The sequence below is a fragment of the Staurois parvus genome, unplaced genomic scaffold (assembly GCF_062004578.1).
Source record: "Staurois parvus isolate SC_StPar_1 unplaced genomic scaffold, SC_StPar_1.0 ptg000164l, whole genome shotgun sequence".
Taxonomy (NCBI): domain Eukaryota; kingdom Metazoa; phylum Chordata; class Amphibia; order Anura; family Ranidae; genus Staurois; species Staurois parvus.
The window spans coordinates 241,703-265,000 of NW_028317960.1; the positions used below are offsets into that span (position 1 = coordinate 241,703).

Sequence of the window (23,298 nt, forward strand, 5' to 3'; positions counted from 1 at the left end):
CCAAAAACATGGAGCAGAATACATTTTGGCCTAAATTTATAACCAACTTTGAGTTTACTATATATTTTTTATAGCTGAAAATAAAAAATATTGTTTTTCTTCAAAATTTTTGGGCTTTTTTTGTTTATAGCGTGAAAAATAAAAAGCGCACAGGCGATCAAATACCACCGAAAGAAAGCTCTATTTGTGTGAAAAAAAGGACGTAAATTTTGTTTGGGTGCAGCATTGCATGACCGCGCAATTATCAGTTGAATTAGTGCAGCGCCGAGTAGCAAAAAGAGGCGTGGTCATTAAGGGGGGTAAATCCTCAGGAGGTCAAGTGGTTAAGCAAATTAGTAAAAGTAAACAGAAGAAAAAAAAAAAGTTGTTATAAAAAAAGGTGCCTATTTGTCCTGAAATAGGACAATACGTTAGTGTAGATTATGATTAGAGATGAGCGAATCGAATCAGGCGAAGTGGAATTCGTTTCGAATTTCAGGAAAAATTAAATTCGCGGCGAATCCGAATTTTTGCCGACTTCGGATGGTCGAATCAAATTTTTCCTGATCGGCCGTTTTCATCCCTTCAAAAGCCGGCAAAAATGTCCCTGCAGAGAGCTCCGCTATTTCTGACAGCTGTCTGACAGTTCTTTCACATTTACAGCGGTTGAAACATTGTATGTATTTGTTTCCATTTAGGATACAGATGTTTTTATTAGGAAACAAATAGATACAATGTTTCAACCGCTGTAAATGTGAAAGAACTGTCAGAGAACTGTCAGAAATAGAGGAACTCTGCACATACACTTTTTGCTTTACTGGAATTATTCTTCTTTTCATTCTTCTTCTTCTTATTTTCATTATTCTTTTCATTCTTCTTTTCATTCTTCTTCTTATTTTCATTCTTCTTTTCATTCTTCTTGTCATTATTTCATTCTTCTTTTCATTCTTTTCATTCTTCTTTTCATTCTTCTTCTTATTTTCATTCTTCTTTTCATTCTTTTCATTCTTCTTTTCATTCTTCTTCTTCTTTTCATTCTTCTTTTCATTCTTTTCATTCTTCTTTTCATTCTTCTTCTTATTTTCATTCTTCTTTTCATTCTTTTCATTTTTCTTTTCATTCTTTTCATTCTTCTTTTCATTCTTCTTCTTATTTTCATTTTTCTTTTCATTCTTTTCATTCTTCTTTTCATTCTTCTTCTTATTTTCATTCTTCTTTTCATTCTTCTTGTCATTCTTTTCATTCTTCTTTTCATTATTTTCATTCTTCTTTTCATTCTTTTCATTCTTCTTTTCATTCTTCTTCTTATTTTCATTCTTCTTTTCATTCTTCTTCTTATTTTCATTCTTCTTTTCATTCTTTTCATTCTTCTTTTCATTCTTCTTCTTCTTTTCATTCTTCTTTTCATTCTTTTCATTCTTCTTTTCATTCTTCTTTTCATTCTTTTCATTTTTCTTTTCATTCTTTTCATTCTTCTTTTCATTCTTCTTCTTATTTTCATTTTTCTTTTCATTCTTTTCATTCTTCTTTTCATTCTTCTTCTTATTTTCATTCTTCTTTTCATTCTTTTCATTCTTCTTTTCATTCTTTTCATTCTTCTTTTCATTCTTCTTCTTCTTTTCATTCTTCTTTTCATTCTTTTCATTCTTCTTTTCATTCTTCTTCTTCTTTTCATTCTTCTTTTCATTCTTTTCATTCTTCTTTTCATTCTTCTTCTTATTTTCATTCTTCTTTTCATTCTTTTCATTCTTCTTTTCATTCTTTTCATTCTTCTTCTTCTTTTCATTCTTTTCATTCTTCTTCTTCTCATTCTTTTCATTCTTTTCATTCTTCTTCTTCTTCTTCTTCTTTTCATTCTTTTCATTCTTCTTCGTCTTCTTCTTCTTCTTCTCCTTCTCCTTCTTTGGCCCCGTGACTGCCCAAATGAGTGAAGTGTGCGGTGATTCTAAGATGGACGGCACTCATCTGCATGTCATACTGACTGACAGTATTATTTCTCTTCCCCAGCAGACTCCAAGGGCATTTAAATTAAAGGTACAGTGTTCTGCACTAATATAAAGGCTCTCTGAAGCCTAGAAACCCTTTTTATAAGTAAAATTTGCGGCGAATAAATTCAAATCGAATCAAATTTTTTCGGAAAATTTGGCGAATCAGGCGAATCGAATTTTTGAAAAATTCGCTCATCTCTAATTATGATAGTTCAGGGTAGACTGCAATTACTAAAAGGCATAATGTGTGGAACTGAGACATCTGTGAACTCAAGGAGATTTTAGAAAATGTCCCGGGGACTCAAGTGTTCACCTACATCATAACCTCCATGGCCGCAGGAACTGAGCATGTATGTGGTTAACCTACATAATAACCATCATTGATGAAGGAACTGAAACCCGTGTCTTCCGCCCCACCCTCTTCCTGTACGGCAACATTATCACATATCTGCAAAATGCAGATATTTACACCCAAAACTTCTAGAGCTGTAAGTAGTGGAAGGAAACACCATTGTCCCATCGGACGGGACTGCTGCTCCTCGGTGATACTCTTATCTGGGGAAGACACAGAAGACAACATAAAGACATTTCCTCGCAGAATGAGCAGAAAATATGTAGAAATGATAAAGCCTCATTTGGAGGAGCGACCGATTATTTATGGAATAAAGTATTAGCTCTTTGAGAAGGTCTTCCATGGTGGACATGAACTTCTACACCAGGGATTCTTCTTAACCAAAGAAGACCCCTTAGACCTTGGCCACACAAGCTGCCATTTTCATCCAGGCAGGGTGTACAGGAAGCCATATGTAAAGCTTCGTCAAGCTTCCAACTAGTTGCCGACCGCAGATAGCCAAATGATGGCTGCACTGCGGCCGGCCAGTTCTGGGTGGACGTCATATGACGTCCTCCCAGAACGCACTCTCCTGCGCGCCCCAGGGGGCACGCACCCGGCGATCTCCGTGATCGCTGTGTCCTACGGACACAGCTGATCACGTGATGTGGTAAAAGGCCAATCACAGCGGCCTTTTACCACGTGATCAGCGGTGTCCAATGACACGCTGATCACAGGGAAATGCAATTGCCGGTTCTCGGCTGCACTTTCCTCACGCTGTCAGATCGTGAGGAAAGTACTGCCGAGAACCGGCAGTTGTCAGAGCGAAGATCGGCACCGATCATTAGGGCACTGATGATCAGTGCCCTGATGATCGGTTCCCAGCAGTGCCACCCACAAGTTCCGCCCACCTGTGCCCAGCAGTGCACCCACTAGCTCCGCCCACCTGTGCCCAGCAGATCACCCACCTGTGCCCAGCAATGCACCCACCTGTGCCACTCTGCAGTGTCACACACCTGTGCCCAGAAGTGCCACCTACCTGTGCCCAGCAGTGCCACCCACCTGTGCCCACCCACCTGTGCCCACCTGTGCCCACCCACCAGTGCTGCCCACCAGTGCCACCCACCAGTGCAGCCCAGCAGTGCTGCCAGTCAGTGCCACCAGTCAGTGCCCAGCGGTTGTGCCAGTCAGTGCTGCCAGTCAGTGCCCAGCAGTGATGCCAGTCAGTGCCGTCTATCAGTACCCATCATCAGTGTCAGCTATCAGTGCCACCTATCAGTGCTGCATATCAGTGCCGCCTATCCGTGACACCTCATTAGTGCTGCCTATCAGTGCCGCCTATCCGTGCCACCTCATTAGTACTGCCTATCAGTGCCCTTTAGTGCTGCCTATCAGTGCCCATCAGTGCCGCCTATCAGTGCCCATCAGTGCTGCCTCATCAACGCACATCAGTGAAGGAGAAAAATTACCTGTTTGCAAAATTTTATAATAGAAACAAAGAAACTTTTTTTTTTTTCAAATTTTTTGCACTTTTTTTGTTTATAGCGCAAAAAGTAAAGCGCCCAGTGGCGATTAAATACCACCAAAAGAAAGCTCTATTTGTGAGAAAACAATGATCAAAATTTCATATGGGTACAATGTTGCATGACCGCGCAATTGTCAATCAAAGTGCGGCAGCGCTGAAAGCTGAAAATTGGCCTGGTAAAGAAGGGGGTATAAGTGCCCGGTAGGCGAGGGGTTAAAGAAAACTTCAGTTCCGGTCTGATAAACACGGATGTCGAGGAGAGTGCTGACTGCCACTTGAAATGCTTTAACCGTTAAGCCATTGGTGTATTTTAGGTTTTGTACTGCCCTTGGCAACACAAACATTTGTCTGCCTCCACTTTCAGCTCCTGTGGTAGTGAGGCCTTGTAGATAGTCAACTTGGGGTTCCCCAGGGCATGGAGTCTAAGCCCCAGCCTGCTTCTTCACCAGAGCCCCTGATGGTGGGGATGGACTTGCAGCAAGCTGGGACCAGGTCGCGGCCCCCGGGTACGCCCAGCTGAGGATGAGGGTATGAGAAAGCGAGGGGGGGGGGGTCTGAGAGGCAAGAGTATAGTTATCAGTTTTATGAGGTTATGGGATGGAGTGGGGGCTACTATAGTGAGTTCTCATAGAGGGGGCGGTAGAACCCAGAACTATAAATGACAATGATAAGGATGGGGGGGGGGGGTATGTGGTAAGTTGGTAATGAATGAAAGGGGGAGGGGTGTGAAGAGTGTTGCCGGGGTGGGTATGGGAGATTGGAATGGGTATTGGTAATCATGTAGGGGTGTGAGGGAATCGGGGTATGAGAAAGGGAATGGAGGGGGCAGAGGAGCTGAGAAGGAAGATTGGCCTTCTTAGTTGATAACAAGTTGGATAACTCTTCATTTCATCCATGAGTTAAAACTGCAAGATGAGTATGGCCGCTCTGATATCCTCCCAATCTAGAGGAACTACAAGCCCCAGCACATCCTCCAGGATTACTCTTGCAGTAGTAATTTCTATATGGCTGTAGTGCGATTGTTCTGTCTCTCCAATCTAAGCATTGAAAGTGTGATCTCTGTAATATACAGTTGTGATGAGATAACGATAACTCCAATCTCAGTTGGATACCACAGTCAGTGACTCAGTCGGATGATATCTTGTAGATCTTGTGAAGTTTATTCCATAAACTGAGAGAATCTTACAACAATGAACATCTGATAGGTCAAAAGATCATAATGTGACATGCTTCATGACATGAGGCTAGAAGCTGCTATGCATTTCTGGGAAAAGGGGTTGGGCTATCTGTACAGCATTACCTAAACCAGAGGAAAGGGAGGAGCAGAGAGAAAATACAGAGAACACTTAAAGACATATGACAGTCATGTGAAACATGACAATGATGGAGAAGGAGAAAAGAGAGACAGAGATATCAGGTGTCCTCTGCTGTTCATCAGTCCATATCAGAATATCTTCTTCTCACAGATGTACTTGTAGCTCTGAGAACAGCGATCGTCATTCCAATATCCATTCCCCATCTCAGCGCAGTCTTCCCCTCCTCCGAGACCATGACCCTTCCAATTATCAGGCTGACCTGGCTTCCAGAACCTGAAGGACAGGAGAGGCAATACTGATCAGGCCAAGACAGACACTGAGCAGAACTGAGACATAAAATGAAACATCCAAGGGATTGTAAAGGCTAAACTTAGAGGGTATCCTCAACTGCTCTGTGCAATGGTATTGCACAGGACCTTCCCTTACCTGCTCTTTTTCAGTCCCGACAGCACTGTCCTCTCTTCTACTTCTGCGTGGGCCCCCATAGCAAGCTGTGCACATGCTGCCGACCCAGGCTTTGTGTGTCCACAGACACACTCAGCCCAGCTCAGTCCCCCCTATCCCTCCCGTCCCCACTCCCTCCTCACATGATCTGACCAATGACAGCAGGAGCCAATGGCTCCCGTTGCTGCTTGAGTCTCCATTGAGAAGAGGAAGAGGGGAGAGAAGAGATGCAACTGGGCACAGCATTGAGTCAAGAGAAGTAAGTGTTTGGGGGGGGGGGGGGGGAGGGGCACAACAAGTGTAAATTTTTTTTTTTTTTACTTTAATGCAGAGAGTGCATTTAAAGTTAAAAAAAAGTTTTAAATTTAGAACCATTTTAACATTAGTTTTCAAGTGAATATCACACCTGGAACGTGTTATCCAGAACAGATAAACCCAAGAACAAACCTAGAACGTATTGCAGATTACTGTGCTTACATGTGGTGGCCATCATGCCTTAACTTGCATTAAGCAGTAAGAACAAGCACAAGGGGGCGCCTCTAAGTGCAGCATCTGAGGACACACAAATCTATCTTTCTACCCCTCACCTCACCCCTTCAGTCTCCTCCTCACCTCACCCCTTCAGTCTCCTCCTCACCTCACCCCTTCAGTCTCCTCCTCACCTCACCCCTTCAGTCTCCTCCTCACCTCACCCCTTCTGTCTCCTCCTCACCTCACCCCTTCTGTCTCCTCCTCACCTCGCCCCTTCTGTCTCCTCCTCACCTCGCCCCTTCTGTCTCCTCCTCACCTCACCCCTTCAGTCTCCTCCTCACCTCGCCCCTTCAGTCTCCTCCTCACCTCGCCCCTTTAGTCTCCTCCTCACCTCACCCTTTCAGTCTCCTCCTCACCTCACCCCTTCTGTCTCCTCCTCACCTCACCCCTTCTGTCTCCTCCTCACCTCACCCCTTCTGTCTCCTCCTCACCTCACCCCTTCTGTCTCCTCCTCACCTCACCCCTTCAGTCTCCTCCTCACCTCACCCCTTCTGTCTCCTCCTCACCTCACCCTTTCAGTCTCCTCCTCACCTCACCCCTTCAGTCTCCTCCTCACCTCACCCCTTCTGTCTCCTCCTCACCTCACCCTTTCAGTCTCCTCCTCACCTCACCCCTTCAGTCTCCTCCTCACCTCACCCCTTCAGTCTCCTCCTCACCTCACCCCTTCAGTCTCCTCCTCACCTCACCCCTTCTGTCTCCTCCTCACCTCACCCTTTCAGTCTCCTCCTCACCTCACCCCTTCAGTCTCCTCCTCACCTCACCCCTTCAGTCTCCTCCTCACCTCACCCCTTCTGTCTCTACTCGTATCACAAGCCTACTAAGTGACATATCGGCATGGAGGTCACTCCACTTCCTCAAACTCAATCTTTCCAAAACTGAGCTCTTAGTATTCCCCCCAGTCCGTGCCCCCTCCCCCGACTTCTCCATCAAGATCAACAACACTATCATCAGTCCCTCCCCTCATGCCAGGGTACTAGGGGTAATCCTAGACTGCCATCTGTCCTTTCAGCCCCAGATCCAATCGCTGAGAAACTCGTGTAGACTCCACCTCCGCAACATCTCCAAGATACGCCCGTTCCTAACCCCGGAAACCACTAAGCAACTTATTCACTCCCTTGTTATATCTCACCTTGACTATTGTAACTCCCTCCTCATTGGCCAACCTCATCGCAGGCTATCCCCTCTTCAGTCTATCATGAATGCTGCTGCCAGACTCATCCACCTTACTAACCGTTCTGTATCTGCCACCCCTCTCTGCCAATCCCTCCACAGCCTTCTATTCAGTGTCCTCCACCCCTCTCTGCCAATTCCTCCACTGGCCTCCACTCAATATCCTCCACCCCTCTCTGCCAATCCCTCCACTGGCCTCCATTCAGTGTCCTCCACCCCTCTCTGCCAATCCCACCACTGGCCTCCATTCAGTGTGCCCTACACCCCTCTCTGCCAATCCCTCCACTGGCCTCCACTCAGTGTCCTCCACCCCTCTCTGCCAATCCCTCCACTGGCCTCCATTCAGTGTCCTCCACCCCTCTCTGCCAATCCCTCCACTGACCTCCACTCAGTGTCCTCCACCCCTCTCTGCCAATCCCTCCACTGACCTCCACTCAGTGTCCTCCACCCCTCTCTGCCAATCCCTCCACTGACCTCCACTCAGTGTCCTCCACCCCTCTCTGCCAATCCCTCCACTGACCTCCACTCAGTGTCCTCCATCCCTCTCTGCCAATCCCTCCACTGACCTCCACTCAGTGTCCTCCACCCCTCTCTGCCAATCCTTCCACTGGCTTCCAATTGCCCAATGGATAAAATTCAAAACACTAAGGCTACGTTCACACTAGCGTTGTGTGCAGGCGGCAGAGAGGCGTTTGGGAAGCATTTTTACCGCTTCCCAAACGCCTCTGCCTATTCTGCACATTACAGCACATGGTGCATTTCTAACGGGAGCGTTTGCATCGCGTTGCGTCGCTGCAAAACGGACGCCTCTGGTCGAGTCAGGAGGCGTTGAAGCCGCCTATTCTAGTCTATGGTGCCGCTCTGCAAACGCCCGGCCGGCGTTTGCAGTGCGGTTGCGACGTGGTTGCGGGGCATTTGCGGAGCGGTGACACCATTCAAACTGCATTATAGGTGTTTGTGGGGCGTTTTTAACGCTCGGCAAACGCATAGCAATCGCTGCTAAACCGCGCATGCGGCAGTTGGTGGAGCGTTTGCCGAGCATTAAAAAACGCTCCGCAAACGCCAGACCAATACTTGCCAAACGCTATAGGGGCATTTGGCAAGCGTGGTAAAGCAGCCAAGTGTGAACGAGCCCTAACACTGACGTACAAAGCCGTTCATAACTCCGCCCCAAACTACATCACCGATCTTGTATCCAAATATCACCCTAACCGTACTCTCCACTCCTCACAAGACCTCCTACTCTCTATCTCCCTTGTCTCCTCCTCCCATGCTTGTCTCCAGGACTTCTCCAGGGCTTCCCCCATCCTGTGGAACTTCCTACCCCAATCTATCAGACTATCGCCTACTCTGCTCACTTTTAGGCGATCTCTGAAAACCTCTCTCTTCAGGGAAGCCTATCCTGCCCTCAGCTAATACTGGAATCCTCTACTCTTCCAACCACTCCATCCCCCACAGTTATTACCTTTTGTACCACTAGCCCCTCCCTCCTAGATTGTAAGCTCCAAGGAGCAGAGCCCTCTAATCCCTCTTGTATTGAACTGTATTGTTACTGTATTGTCTCCCACCATAATGTAATCGTTGAGAAAACTGTTGGCGCCATATAAATCAATAATAATAATAATAAAACACTTTATTAAAAACATCAGTATTGCAGTCACATACGTAGATGAATAGTGTGCTTGTAACATGAGGCTGACTCAGCAGAAGAGGGCATTAGGGAGGTGGGGGGGGGGGGGTGGAGGTGACTGCTCTGTCACTGTCAACAAATTTTAAAAAAAGTGGTGGCACAACCAGCTTCACCTGTGTGCCTTGTCCTGCATCCTTTACAGCCACCAGCAGTTACCCAGTGGACCACAAATGGGATATAATGTCTCTGCCCATGCTTGCTGGACAACTTGTGGTCATGTGGACCCTGCTGCTAAACATGTGTTACAGCCACATGGAGTCATTCGGTTCCAAATACCGATGAGGGCAGGGATGACTATTTGGGTGAGAAATTGGTTGTTGATACAATACAGACCACAAAGTCATGGAAGATGGCAAACTCCACCAGATGGACTGAAAGCAGCTCTGAAGCCACCAATTTTGCCAAACTGGAATTGTGATGCTGGGCATGTGGGTGGATGGGGACATATTTTTTTCCTACATTCCAGCAGCTGGGAAAGAAACACCAGTAAATTCAACGCCATAACAAATGGCTGCTGGTTGAGCTGACTTTTATAGTGAGGGGGGGGGGGGCTGGGAATTTGACCAAATACTGCACCTGAGCAGAGTTCACAATGCACTGCAATACATAATGAGATGTTCGGCTACATGGCAAAACCCATGAGGGTGGAGGACAGGAGCTGAAGCCATTTTCACATGTTTTTTGTTTACACCCCATTTGCAGTGTGCTGGACTGAATGCAGACGGGCGCCATTTTTCTGTAGTTCATAGTTCAAACATAGACTGGTGAGCCAGTGTTTGTCCTGACCAGCACCAGAGAACAGTGTACCAGTCTGGCTGGGATCTCATTTTGGGGGCATCTGAACAGCACTGTCTCACTATGGCAGAAATGAATGTTTGTTTTTAGGAACGCATGGCCTCCCATGGCCACAACTCCCTAGTATCTCCAGGAGGTGTCATTCCCAAGAATTGGAGAAAATGACATCACAGTGACATCACTTCCTCCTCTAATAGAGCAAGATAGGATTTGATGTCATTCTCTACATGTTACGGGAAGTAAGCCCCGTCCTTCTCTCCACTTCCCTCCTCTGTGTCTATCTACGTAGGTCGGGAAGTCAGTGACTTTTGGAAATGGAAAGTATGAAGCATATAAAATACAATCCAGATATCTTGTAAAATTCTCATATCCATCCAGAAAATTAGATATAAAACTTTTATGGACCTTAAATTTTCGGATATTCATATTGTATTGACATCAATTGGTAAGTAAGAGGAAGCATATCAAGTACATAGATCTGGAGAGGAGGCAGCACCCCACTGGAACCCTTTTATTACAGAGTCAGCCCCTCTACACAGCCCCCTCTCTAAGGGCTCGTTCACACTTGACTGTTTTACCAACGCTTACCAAACGGCCCTATAGCGTTTGGCAAGCGTTGGTCCAGCGTTTGCGGAACGTTTTTTAACGCTCGGCAAATGCTCCGCAAACGCCGCATGCGTGGTTTAGCGGCGGTTGATAAGTGTTTGGCGAGCATTAAAAATGCACCACAAACGCCTATAATGAAGTTTAAATGGTGTTACCGCTCCACAAACGCCCCGCAACCGGCCGGGCGTTTGCGGAGCGGCACCATAGACTAGAATAGGAGGCTTCAACGCCTCCTGACTCCACCAGAGGCGTCCGTTTGCCGCACCGCGATGCTACCGCTCCCGCTAGAACAGCACCATGTGCTGCAATGGGCAGAATTGTCCGAGGCATTTGGGAAGCAGAAAAAACGCTTCCCAAATGCCTTTCTGCCGCTTGAAAACAAGGCTAGTGTGAACGTAGCCTTACACCCCCTGCTCAGCAGGGCTGGCTCAGATATCCTGACTAGATCATGACTTCTAATGCAAACATGATGGATTGTAGAGTGCTGGGTGGACTGAATTAAAGACTTAAAGCGGATTTCCAGCCGTTTTTGTGTTTATTAAAAGTCAGCAGCTACAAAAACTGTACTTGCTGACTTTTAATAAACACACACTCACCTGTCCCGGGGTCCAGCGATGTTCTCACCCACGCAGTCCATTCTCACCTTCTTTCCTCCATGGCGCCAGCATCTCAACTGTGGGCACCAGGCTGTGACAGCTTGTGGCCTCACAACCTGGTGCCCACTGTGCATGCTTCTTATTGTTCTGGCAGTCTCCTGGGACCTGTGAAAGTTCCCAGGAGACTGCGGGAGGGAGGAAGGGGTCAAAACTAGGTACCCGCTCCCCAACCCCCCCAAAAGGTGTCAAATATGGCAGTGGAGGGGGAGGAAGCAAATAAGCACTTTTGAGTAAAACTCATCTTTAACAATGTGCTCCAGCACAAGTATCTATCCTTGTGCGACTTTTTCAGATCATTTTGGCAGATCTTAGTTTTATACAGTAGATACACTATATTGCCAAAAGTATTGGGCCTTGGGCACGCCTGCTTCATGCACTGTTGCGAAGGAACAGGAAGGGCCCATCCCCAAACTCTTCCCACAAAGTTGGGATCATGAAATTGTTCAAAATGTCTTGGTATGCTGACGCCTTAACGGTTCCCTTCACTGGAACTAGGGGGCCAAGCCCAACCCCTGAAAAACAACCACACACCAAATTCCCCCCTCCACCAAACTTTACACTTGGCACAATGCAGTTTGGCAAGTACCATTCTTCTGGCAAACCCAGACATATCCATTGGATTGCCAGACAGATAAGCATCATTGGTCACTCCAGAGAACACGTCTCCACTGCTCTAGAGTCCAGTGGCAGCATGCTTTACACCACGGCATCCAACACTTTGCATTGCTGATGGAAGGCTTTGATGCAGCTGCTCAGCCATGGAAACCCATCCCATGAAGCTTTCTACACACTGTTGTTGTGCTCATCTGAAGGCCACACCAAGTTTGGAGCTCTTTAGCTATTGACTTATTGCACAGCTGGCAACCTATCACGGGACCACGCTTGGAGTCACTGAGCTCCTGAGAGCGACCCATTCTTTCACCAATGTTTGTAGAAGCAGTCTGCATGCCTACAGTATCTCCCAAAAGTGAGCCCCCCCTCACATTTTTGTAAATATTTGATTCTCTTTCCATGTGACAACACTGAAGAAATGACACTTTGTTACAATGTGACGTAGTCAGTGTACAGCTTGTATAACATGGAAATTTGCTGTCCCCTCAAAATAACTCAACACATCGCCATTAATGTCTAAACTACTGGCAACAAAAGTGGGTCCACCCCTAAGTGACAAGGTCCAAATTCGGTCCAAAGTGTCAATATTTTGTGTGTCTGCCTATATTTTCCACAACTACCTTAACCCTCTTGGGCATGGAGGTCACCAGAACTTCACAGGTTGCCACTGGAGTCCTCTTCCACTCCTCCATGATGACATCACGGAGCTGGTGGATATTAGAGACCTTGCGCTCCTCCACCTTCCGTTTGAGGACGCCCCACAGATTCTCAATAGGGTTTAGGTCTGGAGACATGCTTGGCCAGTCCATTGCCTTTACCTTCAGCTTCTTTAGCAAGGCAGTGGTGGTCTTGGAGGTGTGTTTGGGGTCATTATCATGTTGGAATACTGCCCTGCGGCCCAGTCTCTGAAGGGAGGGGATCATGCTCTGCTTCAGTATGTCACAGTACATGTTGGCATTCATGGTTCCCTCAATGAACTGTAGCCCCCCAGTGCCGGCAACACTCATGCAGCCCCAGATTATGACACTCCCACCACCATGCTTGACTGTAGGCAAGACACACTTGTCTTTGTACTCCTCATCTGGTTCCCACCACACACGCATGACACCATCTGAACCAAATCAGTTGATGTTGGTGTCATCAGACCACAGGAGACGGTTCCAGTAATCCATGTCCTTAGTCTGCTTGTCTTTAGCAAACTGTTTGCGGGCTTTTTTGTGCATCATCTTTAGAAGAGGCTTCCTTCTGGGAGGACAGCCATGGAGACCAATGTGATGCAGTGTGTGGTGTATGGTCTGAGCACTGACAGGCTGACCCCCCCCCCCTTCACCCTCTGCAGCAATGCTGGCAGCACGTGCACTTAACTCCTTTGGTGGACCATGGCGAGGCCTGTTCTGTGTGGAACCTGTTAAACCACTGTATGGTCTTGGCCACCGTGCTGCAGCTCAGTTTCAGGGTCTTGGCAATCTTCTTATAGCCTAGACCATCTTTATGTAGAGCAACAATTCTTTTTTTTCAGATCCTCAGAGAGTTCTCTGCCATGAGGTGCCATGTTAAACTTCCAGTGACCAGTATGAGAGAGTGAGAGTGATAGCACCAAATGTAACACACCCGCTCCCCATTCACACCGGAGACCTTGTAACACTAACGAGTCACATGACACCTGGGAGGGAAAATGGCTAATTGGACCCAATTTGGACCTTGTCACTTAGGGGTGGAGTCACTTTTGTTGCCAGCGGTTTAGACATTAATGGCGGTGTGTTGAGTTATTTTAAGGGGACAACAAAATTTACATGTTATACAAGCTGTACACTGACTACGTCACATCATAGCAAAGTGTCATTTCTTCAGTGTTGTCACATGAAAAGAGAGAATCAAATATTTACAAAAATGTGAAGGGGGGGGACTCATTTCTGGGAGATACTGTAGGTGCTTGATTTTATACAGCTGTGGCCATGGAGGTGATTGAAATACCTGAATCCAAAGATTTGGAGGGCTGGCCCAATAGGTTTGGCAATCTAGTATATGTGATTCTGATATTTGGGGTTTCAGTGTCTTACTTTGGAGTTATGTCATAAGGCGTTCCATCCACCCATCTCCAGGTTCCATCCGCATCCGTTAGACCAATCCAGTATATGTCTTTTGAATTCTTTGAATTATTTCGCAGAAAACTCTTCAGGAAGACAAAATATAAAGCTTGTTAGAAGATGAATACTGTGAATTTTCAAAATACACCTTCTAGTACACACACACTCTATGCCGGATTTGGTGAGGTGACAGTTTTGCTACCGGTATAAAATTTTGTCTGGATAGGAAACTGGGGCACAGGGAGAAAATCCACAGAAAAATGATGAGAACACTTCACACCCCCCTCTGAGACACAGACATGGTACAACCCATCTTCAGTCATGCGACATCTCTGAGGACATCTTTAGAAAATGGAAAGCAAAGTCAAGGTTGAAAAAAAGAGGAGAGAGTAAATATATTCTACATTTTTTTAAAAAATGACATTGTGCAATCTTTTTTCAGTCAAGACGCCCTTTAAAATTACGGACAATCTTGAGGCACCATTTAAACTTTTTTTTTTTCCAAAAACGTTTTATTGAAGTAAGAAAGACAAAACAGATCATAGACAGATACGGATCGCAGTCCGTGCACATCTTCATATATGTTCTCCCGTATCGCAGACGGGAATAGAACGTTAGAATAGATTTTTGATCAACATGCATCCAATTCCCACAATAAAGCATATGCAAAAAGTATACCATAGTACTATTTACCATCTGTAATGTTCGATAAATATGGTATACATTAGTATCTATGTCGAGAGAGCTCAAGCATCAAGACTATGGGGTGTAAGACAAACGTATTATCTCAAGGCACAGATGTCTGCTATATCCGTATCCAAAAATCGTGGGTTAGTTTTCTAAAGTATTATCACACTTGTACATCTAGGAGTGTTCTGATCCTTGTAAAAATATATTGCTATTTAGAATATGAGAAAAAGGTTTGCTAAAGGGAGAAAGAAAAGAAAAGAAAGAGACTCGAGTGGAAATGGAAAAGGAGTATGGGACGTAATATCAGAGTGAGGTGGAATGGGACAAGGAAGACAAATAAATAGGGGGAGAAAAAAAAAAAAAAAAAAAAAAAAGGGGGGGGGGGGGAGGGATTGAGGATTAGAATTAAATAAGTATAACTAAACCAATCACATCACATAGTATCGGCCTGGTTATAACAGATGCTGTCTTAAATTAAGGTTATAATCTCTTTAAAGTCCGGTAAAGTCCAGTAAAGGAATTATTCCTGAGGAGAAAGTTCTAGAGGCTTTCCAGGTTACCAAATCTTCTCGCTCAATCCTTCATTAAGCCATGATAAGTCTCAGTAGATAGGAAGTGAGTCCAACATGCCCATGTCTTCCTGAATCGCTCGGGGTGTTCTTTAGCCACTGAGATCAGCTCCTCCATTTCCGCGATCTTATTGATCCTAAGAATCCACTCTCGCACGGTGGGAATTTGGTCTGATCGCCAATGAACAGGAATACACTGTTTTGCTGCATTTATCATGTGTAATGCAAGCGACTTACGATAGGTCTTCACAGGAAGAGAGGAATGATGGAGTAGACATTGTGCTGGGGTAAAGTCTAGGGCGTATGTAGTGACTTGTGCGATTATGTCCAAAACCTTTATCCAGAAGGGCTGTAGGTATAACAGATATCCCACCATATATGCAAAAGAGTACCTGGTACCTGGCAACCTCTCCAGCATAAGTTAGGAACATTAGGATCAAATTTATGAAGCACAGATGGAACTCTGTACCACCTGGAAAATACTTTGTAGTTACCTTCTTGTGTAGAAACACACATGGAACCTTTATGTATGTGGTCATAAATCCGGTCCCAGTCCTCTAGAGAGAGTGGGATTTGTAGATCACGTTGCCAGGCTATACAAGCCCTCTGCAAATGAGAGGTATTGGAACTTTCCAAAAAATAATATATCTTAGATATTACATGCCTCTGAGGGGAGTCTGTAAAGCAGAGCTTCTCAAATGCAGTAAGCGGTCTTGAAAAATCCTGTAAATGTGGGGAGTTACGCAAAAAGTGGTGTATTTGTCGAGGCACCATTTAAACTTATGGACAGTCCTGAGGCTCCCTTTCAAATATGGACAGTCTTGAGGCACCCCATTCTAAAATGGGGTGCCTCTAAACTGTCCATAATTTTAAAAGGGCACCCCATTCTAAAATGGGAAAAACTATTCTAATAGCAGCAACATCCACACATGGAGGACACCCAACATTAGAGGTGAGATATTCTTCAAAAGCAAATACACTTTTGATACTGGTACTAACTAGTTTTCCAATGTTTCTCTTCTCCCTCCGTTTTTCTCCATCACTTAGCTAATGTGACCTCAGCACTGATGGAGAGGGACGGGGGAGGGTCAAACTAGGATGCTGTGCAGGCAGCTGACATCCTCCTTATCTGATGATGTCATTGGTTGTCAGGATGCCAGCGGCTAGAAGGTGGTAATGGTGCACAATGAAAACCTGGGGCTTTGTGTAACTAAAAGACCGGCTTCTTCCACCCTCTGGCTTGTATACAAGTTTTGGGCAGTTTTTAGACATTTTGTCAAGGCACCCCTGAAGAAAGTTCAAGGCATCCCAGTGTGCCTGGGCACCCTGATTGAGAAAGGCTGGTCTAGAAGACTAAAGGACACATTAGACCTTCTAAGAGAAATATACATACAATCTATATCCTATTTTGTGTCTATCAAATCATCATTTCATTCTGCTGAATATGATTTTTAAAATTGTAAAACTGTGTCACATGGAAATATACAGTAGATGTACAACTGTAGGCAATTGTTTTTGGATAGAGTAGTGAGTGATTAGAACATCTGTCCATTTTTTTTTTTTATAATTTACTTTTTATTCAATTTCAAAATGCTTACAGCAAACAGAGTTGCATAGAATCGTGAAAGATAATAAAAAAGCAGAGAAATAGGTTTATCAATGAGGGCCATATAGGTACATACAATGTCAATACATAACAGTGAATTGGCCATCATTTTCAGACAACTGAGTAGGCAAATCAGAAATGTAAAGATCCCATGGTTCCCAAACTGCCTCAAAGATGGGGAGAGAATTAGCGTGCAAAGCAGTGAGGTACTCCATTCTTCTAATCTCTGTTATAACCTTCACCAATTCCGATCACGTAGGAGGTGTAGCAAAAAGCCAATGCATGGGAATGGTTCTCCTGGCCGCTGTTAAAACATGGGAGGATAGTTTCCTGGCACATTTGGAGAGGCCTGAAAAAGGTAGGCCTAACAGAAAGTGGATGGGCTCAAATGAAATAGGAGCCTGTAAAAGTAGCTACAAAAGGTCAAGGACCTCTCTCCAAAAAGATACAATGCACTGGCAAGTCCAGAAAATGTGGAAGAGAGTACCAGTTTCCTCGCCACCCTGCCAGCAGACAGAAGAAACATTCAGATTGCGGGCATGGAGAACCTCAGGAGTCTTATACCAAAACATCAGTAGTTTATAAGCGTTTTCTTTATATACCACACATATAGAAGATCTGGAGGAAGCCTCCCAAATCCTACTCTATTGATCCAAGGCAATATCACATTGGAGGATCCAGGGCCATTTACGCATGCATATAAAGGTGTGTATCAATAGAAAGGGGGGAGGCGTCTTGAAGCAGCTTATCAGTAGAGGAAATTATGCCCCGCTGGTATGGACCCTGAATACAGATGCTTTCAAAGAGAGTAGGCTTCTCAAGAGTCAAAGACGGGGCTTTATAGGAAAAAAAATGACGTATCTGTAGATAAACATAATATTGGTAAGGTGACATACAAGCAGGGGCGGACTGACAACTCATGGGGCCCCTGGGCAATAGGGGATCATGGGGCCCCTGTGTGCTTGCCCAAACTCAAAAAAGCCTATGAAAAAGGTACCAGAGGCATCTCATGGGGCCCCCTACTGACCCCGGGCCCTCGGGCAGTGCCCAAGTTTCCTAATGGTCAGTCCGCCCCTGCATACAAGTGGCTTTTTGAATCCCAGAAAAGGACTTAAGCTTACAGGTCACTGGGTGGACCAAATGTGGCAGCTGAAATAAATTGGCCTCGGCCTAGGGACGCACACAAGCCAAAGCCAAACTATCTGGGAGACTGGGATTAAGTATGACATTGGTCGGGGGAACACTGAGAAGACAGGGCGAATTTAACCCTACACCACCGCCATATAGATAATGTGAAGTGCATGGGCCCAAGCAGGAGATGTTTGCAAGAGGTGGTTTAAATATTGGTCATAGACCAGAGTAGAGAACAAGGGTGCATTGGACTTAATTGTAACCCTTCGATCTCAGACCACTTATTAGGGGGGTACTGGGAGGACCATGAGACAAGAACTCAAAGGTGCGTATCTATATAACACGACACAATGTCTGGGGCCCCTAGACCCCCCCCAGATCGAGGAGAGAGAAGAACAGTAAGGGCAATTTGGTGAGATTTAGTATGCCAGATGAAGTGAAGGAAGGATTTCTGAAGGGAGCGTAACTTGGACATGGAGATAGGGACAGGAAGCATCTCAAACAGATACAGAAGTTTGGGTAGTATGGTCATTTTTAGCACATTAATCCGTCCAATGAAGGAGATGGCAAGATTGTCCCAAGATTTTAAGGATTGAGAAATTGCATGAAACGGGAGGAAATTAGCTTCATAAAGGGAATGGTATGAGGAAGTAAGGTTGGTACCTAAATACTTCAAGCCGTGGGGGCACCACCGATAGGGGTAATTTAACTGAAGGGAAGATAAAATGGTAGATGGTATGCGTAGTGGTCAGAGTCAGGTGGTGGGGCCCACTGAACCAGGAATTCGAGGACGTTGAGAGGCACAATCAAATCTCTTCCTCCCAGGTTTAGCAGGTGTCCAGATATTGCATGGAGTAGCAGAGTGCCTAGATGGAGTAGGAGGTTGCGGAATAGCCGCTTTTGGCAGGGGAGGGAGTCCCAACTGTTTAAAGAAGGAGTCTGCTTCATGCAGATCCTGAAGTATGACTTGGGAATTATCTTTGGAGACAACTAGCTTGAAAGGAAATCCTCACCGATAAGCAACATGATGCTGCTGGAGATGAGTGGTAACCGGTTTCAAGACACAACTTTTTGCTAAGGCGATGGGGGATAAATCACTGACAATTTGGATCTTGTCTCCTTTAAAATCCAGAGTGGACTTATTGCGAGTAAAAGAGAGCAGGGCGTCTTTGCTGTCAAAGTAGTGAAAACGAATGATAACATCTCTAGGCCTAGTGCCCTCAGGAAGTTTCAGGCCTAATGACCTATAGGCCCAGTTTATTCGCCAATCAGCATCTGGGACTTTGGGGGCCAGAGTGGAAAATAGAGACAGCAAGTAACGCTGAAGGTGTGAGTCAGAAACCGTTTTGGAGATGTCACAAACATGAATATTCTGGTTGTGCTCCCTGTTTTCCAGGTCTTCCTGCTAGGAAGTCACTGAGTGTTTCACATTCGCATTATCCTCTCCTGGGACATGGACATATTGCACCAATTTGTCAGATTTTGACTTGAGGTGGTCTGTGCAGTCTCCTAATTGGGTAATCTCCCCCCTAAGCGCCTGAGCCAGTTTACCAATTTCAACAGAGATAGTGTGGGTAATACTTTGCAGGAATACTTGCAGTTTTTCCTTCAGGATATCTGCCGTCAAAGAGGGAACCACCGGGATGGGATGCAGAACAGCAGGGGTGTCTGTGTCCCTCCCCTCCACTTCAGCGGACCCTCCAGAGCACTCACTCAGGCCGCCATAGCTATTCGAGGCCTAGTGAAGAAGCGATCCAGCATGGAAGGCCGGGGATACGGAGGAGGCGGCGTGGGCGGTTTCCAATGCCCAATTTTTCCCATGGAGATTCCAGAGTATGTCCCAACTTGGGAGAGGGCTCTCCCAGATCTGTGGATGCAGCAGAAGTGGAGCGGGAGGTCCATGGAGGCTGAGGGTCAGCAGAGATCACCTTTCACACGTCCGCCATCTTGGAACGCAGCGCATGCGCCCCTCCTGTCAGTTTTTATTGCTGTCTGTGTTCAGGATATTCACCCTCTCTATTAGTCCTGTTTACCGTTATCATTGAAAGTGAAATCAAAAGAAAACCCCAAATTTTGGATCGTCCCTTGAAAAGTAATAGAGGGGAAATCTTCCAATGGGGACACTGGTTGTGGTGAACTTGGGGTCCCCAAGGAATCCCCTTAATTTGTACAGATTTCCTCTCACTTTCTGTTTGGCTATGGGACAGGAAGTGAAGGGAAATCTCCGCAATGGAAAAAATTGACGGGTTATAATCCTCCAAAACCAAAGACCAGGCCAACCGAAGGATTTTGCTCCATTTTAAAAAAACCGTATCTGCAAATATTTCCCGCATAGCTTGTCTTTCCTTTTCATAAAAATTACATTTCAAAACCATTGAGCGGAATATCTGAATCCTCTAATTAGGAATTTGTTTCACTAAAGAAACGACTGTAGTTTTTACTCCGCGACAGAAGCGCACCGCCCCAGTGGGAAGCCATACATAGACATACATAGGGAAGCATTGTTCTTGAGCTTTTCAGGCAGAAGCACTTCAAAAACTCCTCAGCGTGGAAGTAGCCTACAAACTCCTGCTTGCGGCATCTTTGGACCATGTTTGTTCAGTTAAAAAAATGCCCAAAAAATGCCTCTTCCCATTGAAAACAATGGAAAACGCCTGAAAAACACCTAAAGAAATAATCAAAAACATCAAAAAAATTATTTTGAGAGGAATTTTTGGTGCAGTTTTTAAGTCACGTGTCCTTTAACCCCCCTGGCGGTATTCCCGAGTGTAGCTTGGGGTAAAGTTTCAGCACCAGAAGCGGTGACCTCCCCTCCCCCGAGCTACACTCGGGAATACACTGCAGCGTTACTCCGGGATCTCTTCTGCACTTACCTTGTCCTGCGCTCCCGCGATGTCCCTCCTGCAGTGTCCCCTGTAATGTCCTCCGGCTGATGCCGGCATCTGTCTTCCGGGTTCCGTTCCCTGCGACGCCGGGACGTACGGGGGACGGAACTGGCGGGAAATTTAAAAATGGCAAAAAGTGACATTCACTAAATACAGTAAAATCACATCGTATAACATTCCTGTATCAAACCATTTCACATACATTGTGTCCCGAGTGCTTTGTCCGGCGCCCTGCCTGCATTATTACCGCCCTTTCTGCCTGGAAACTGAGAAACGTCCATGGCGTCCAAAAAGCGTCCCTTTAGGTCAGACGCGGTTTTAGACCGGCTAGAGAACAGCGATAGTAAATCAGAACCACTTGCAGAATTGAGTGATAATGATTGGTGGGGGAAATTCCTCATCAGACACTGAAAACGATTCTGCGACTGAGCTCAGCGATGTGCCAACTTGGCGCTCTATTTCACATTTCAGTGTTTTTGGTTTGATTATATTATTGAATTACATTTATTATTATATTATTATTATCTTTATGATTATTTATTATATTATAATTTATGATTTCGTGTTTCAAGTTTTATCCTCCCCGGGATGTTTACTAGACTCTTGTTCGGACAGATTTCAGGGAGTTATTCCTAAGAATTACAGGCCGACAATATAAAAACAACATATTTCCATGCAAAAAAATGTACCACTTTGAGCACAGAAATATGGACATAATCAGACCGCTAGGGAGGCTAAAAGTACGGTAAAAGGCATATGTGTTTTTGCGGCGGATCAGTGTGAAAGTAGTCTTACTGTCCCCAGTGATGGACGTCAGTGACTGTGTGTAGCTTTCGGTCTGTTTGAAGAAGTCAGGGTCACCTGTTCACATTAGATTTTGTGGGACATTTTGGGCAGCTCAGCAATACAAAAAAGAATTCTTGAAGCGTTCAGTTCACCAGTTCTGGGATTTCCCATGCTCCCTTCACCCCATCCAAGTTCACTGTTACAATAAAACCCTAAAAAGACACCCACGTGCCAGTGAAGGATTGGGGGAAATGCTGTGTACCTGTCTGTGTGCTCTCTAACTGGAGGAAAGGATTGAAGTTCACCTTGGGGGTTGCCCTACACATGCGATGAGGGACAGAGGAGCAGCTCTAGAGCAGGGAAGTCTCTGCACAGGATGAGGCTGAGAGTGTCACGTTCTGTTGGTGGGATCTGGCAAAGTAACCAGTGAGAATTGTCTATCTGTTCACCATCCATACCATCTCTTCGTTACCATTGATGACCACCAGGTGGGCCTTCTTGTCCTCGCAGTCTTTCTTGGAGGCGTTCCATGGTTGTAACTTTGAAGAGAAATAGTAACAGCTGAGTCCATAGTGTATCCATTCCTCACTGCATGATGAATGAGAAGATTCTGAGGGAGCAAGAAGAAGGATTATGAGGATCATGCTGGAATGTCCTGGTTATAGCAGATATATATATATATATGTCTTGGAAGCTCCAACACTGAGATCCCTCATGATAACTATTAGCTCTGTTCCTGCACACCCAGGAGCATTGTGTGTTCTGGCTCTTCTTATATTCTCTATGATATAAAATAAATACAAAATCAAGCCGGGGTGCTGGCAGAACCTCATAATGGACACAGTTGTTCAGACCTCTTTTCACTATAGGAGCAGGGATGGTGGGGGCAACTCATACTGGGCACAACAGGGGGTGCAGAACTGGGCACTCAGCACAGGGATGGTGGGACCCCCTCATAATGAGCACAGCAGGTGTACAGACCGATAAACTCAGCATGGGGATGATGGAAAACCCTCATAATGGGCACAGCGGGTGTACAGACCCGGGAACACAGCACAGGGATGGTGGGAACCCCTCATAATGAGCACAGCAGGCATACAGACCCAGGAACTCAGCACAGGGATGGTGGGAATCACTCATAATGGGCACAGCAGGTGTACAGACCCAGGTACATACACTATATTGCCAAAAGTATTGGGCTTCCTGCCTTTCCACACACATGACCTTTAATGGCCCCCCAGTCTTAGTCTGTAGGGTTCAATATTGAGTTGGCCCCGCCATTTCCCCTCACATGACCTTTAATGGCTCCCAGTCTTAGTCCGTAGGGTTCAATATTGAGTTGGCCCCGCCCTTTCCACACACATGACATTTAATGGCCCCCCAGTCTTAGTCTCTAGGGTTCAATATTGAGTTGGCCCTGCCCTTTCCACGCACATGACCTTTAATGGCCCCCCAGTCTTAGTCCGTAGAGCTCAATATTGAGTTGGCCCCGCCCTTTCGACGCACATGACCTTTAATGGCCCCCCAGTCTTAGTCCGTAGGGTTCAATATTGAGTTGGCCCCGCCCTTTCCACGCACATGACCTTTAATGGCCCCCCAGTCTTAGTCCGTAGAGTTCAATATTGAGTTGGCCCCGCCCTTCCCACACAAATGATCTTTAATGGCCCCCAGTCTTAGTCTCTAGGGTTCAATATTGAGTTGGCCCCGCCATTTCCCCTCACATGACCTTTAATGGCTCCCAGTCTTAGTCCGTAGGGTTCAATATTGAGTTGGCCCCGCCCTTTGCAGCTATAACAACTTCAACTCTTCTGGGAAGGCCATCCACAAGGTTTAGGAGGGTGTCTATGGGAAGGTTGGACCATTCTTCCAGAAACACATTTGTCAGGTCAGGCACTGATGTC

At 45.8% G+C, this 23,298-nt stretch overlaps 1 protein-coding gene across 1 annotated transcript in view; it reads right to left on the reverse strand.

The window, feature by feature from the left end:
- Positions 1–4,962: 4,962 nt before the first annotated feature.
- Positions 4,963–23,298, reverse strand: part of LOC149462953 (asialoglycoprotein receptor 1-like) — a 33,437-nt gene continuing 15,101 nt past the window's right edge. The window contains exons 4-6 of the mRNA XM_089676111.1: positions 21,856–22,007; positions 13,704–13,816; positions 4,963–5,412 (exon numbers count right to left, since the gene is read on the reverse strand). Of these exons, the coding sequence (XP_089532237.1) occupies positions 5,268–5,412; positions 13,704–13,816; positions 21,856–22,007 (410 nt within the window). The 3' untranslated portion in view covers positions 4,963–5,267. The remainder of the gene's footprint in view (positions 5,413–13,703; positions 13,817–21,855; positions 22,008–23,298) is intronic.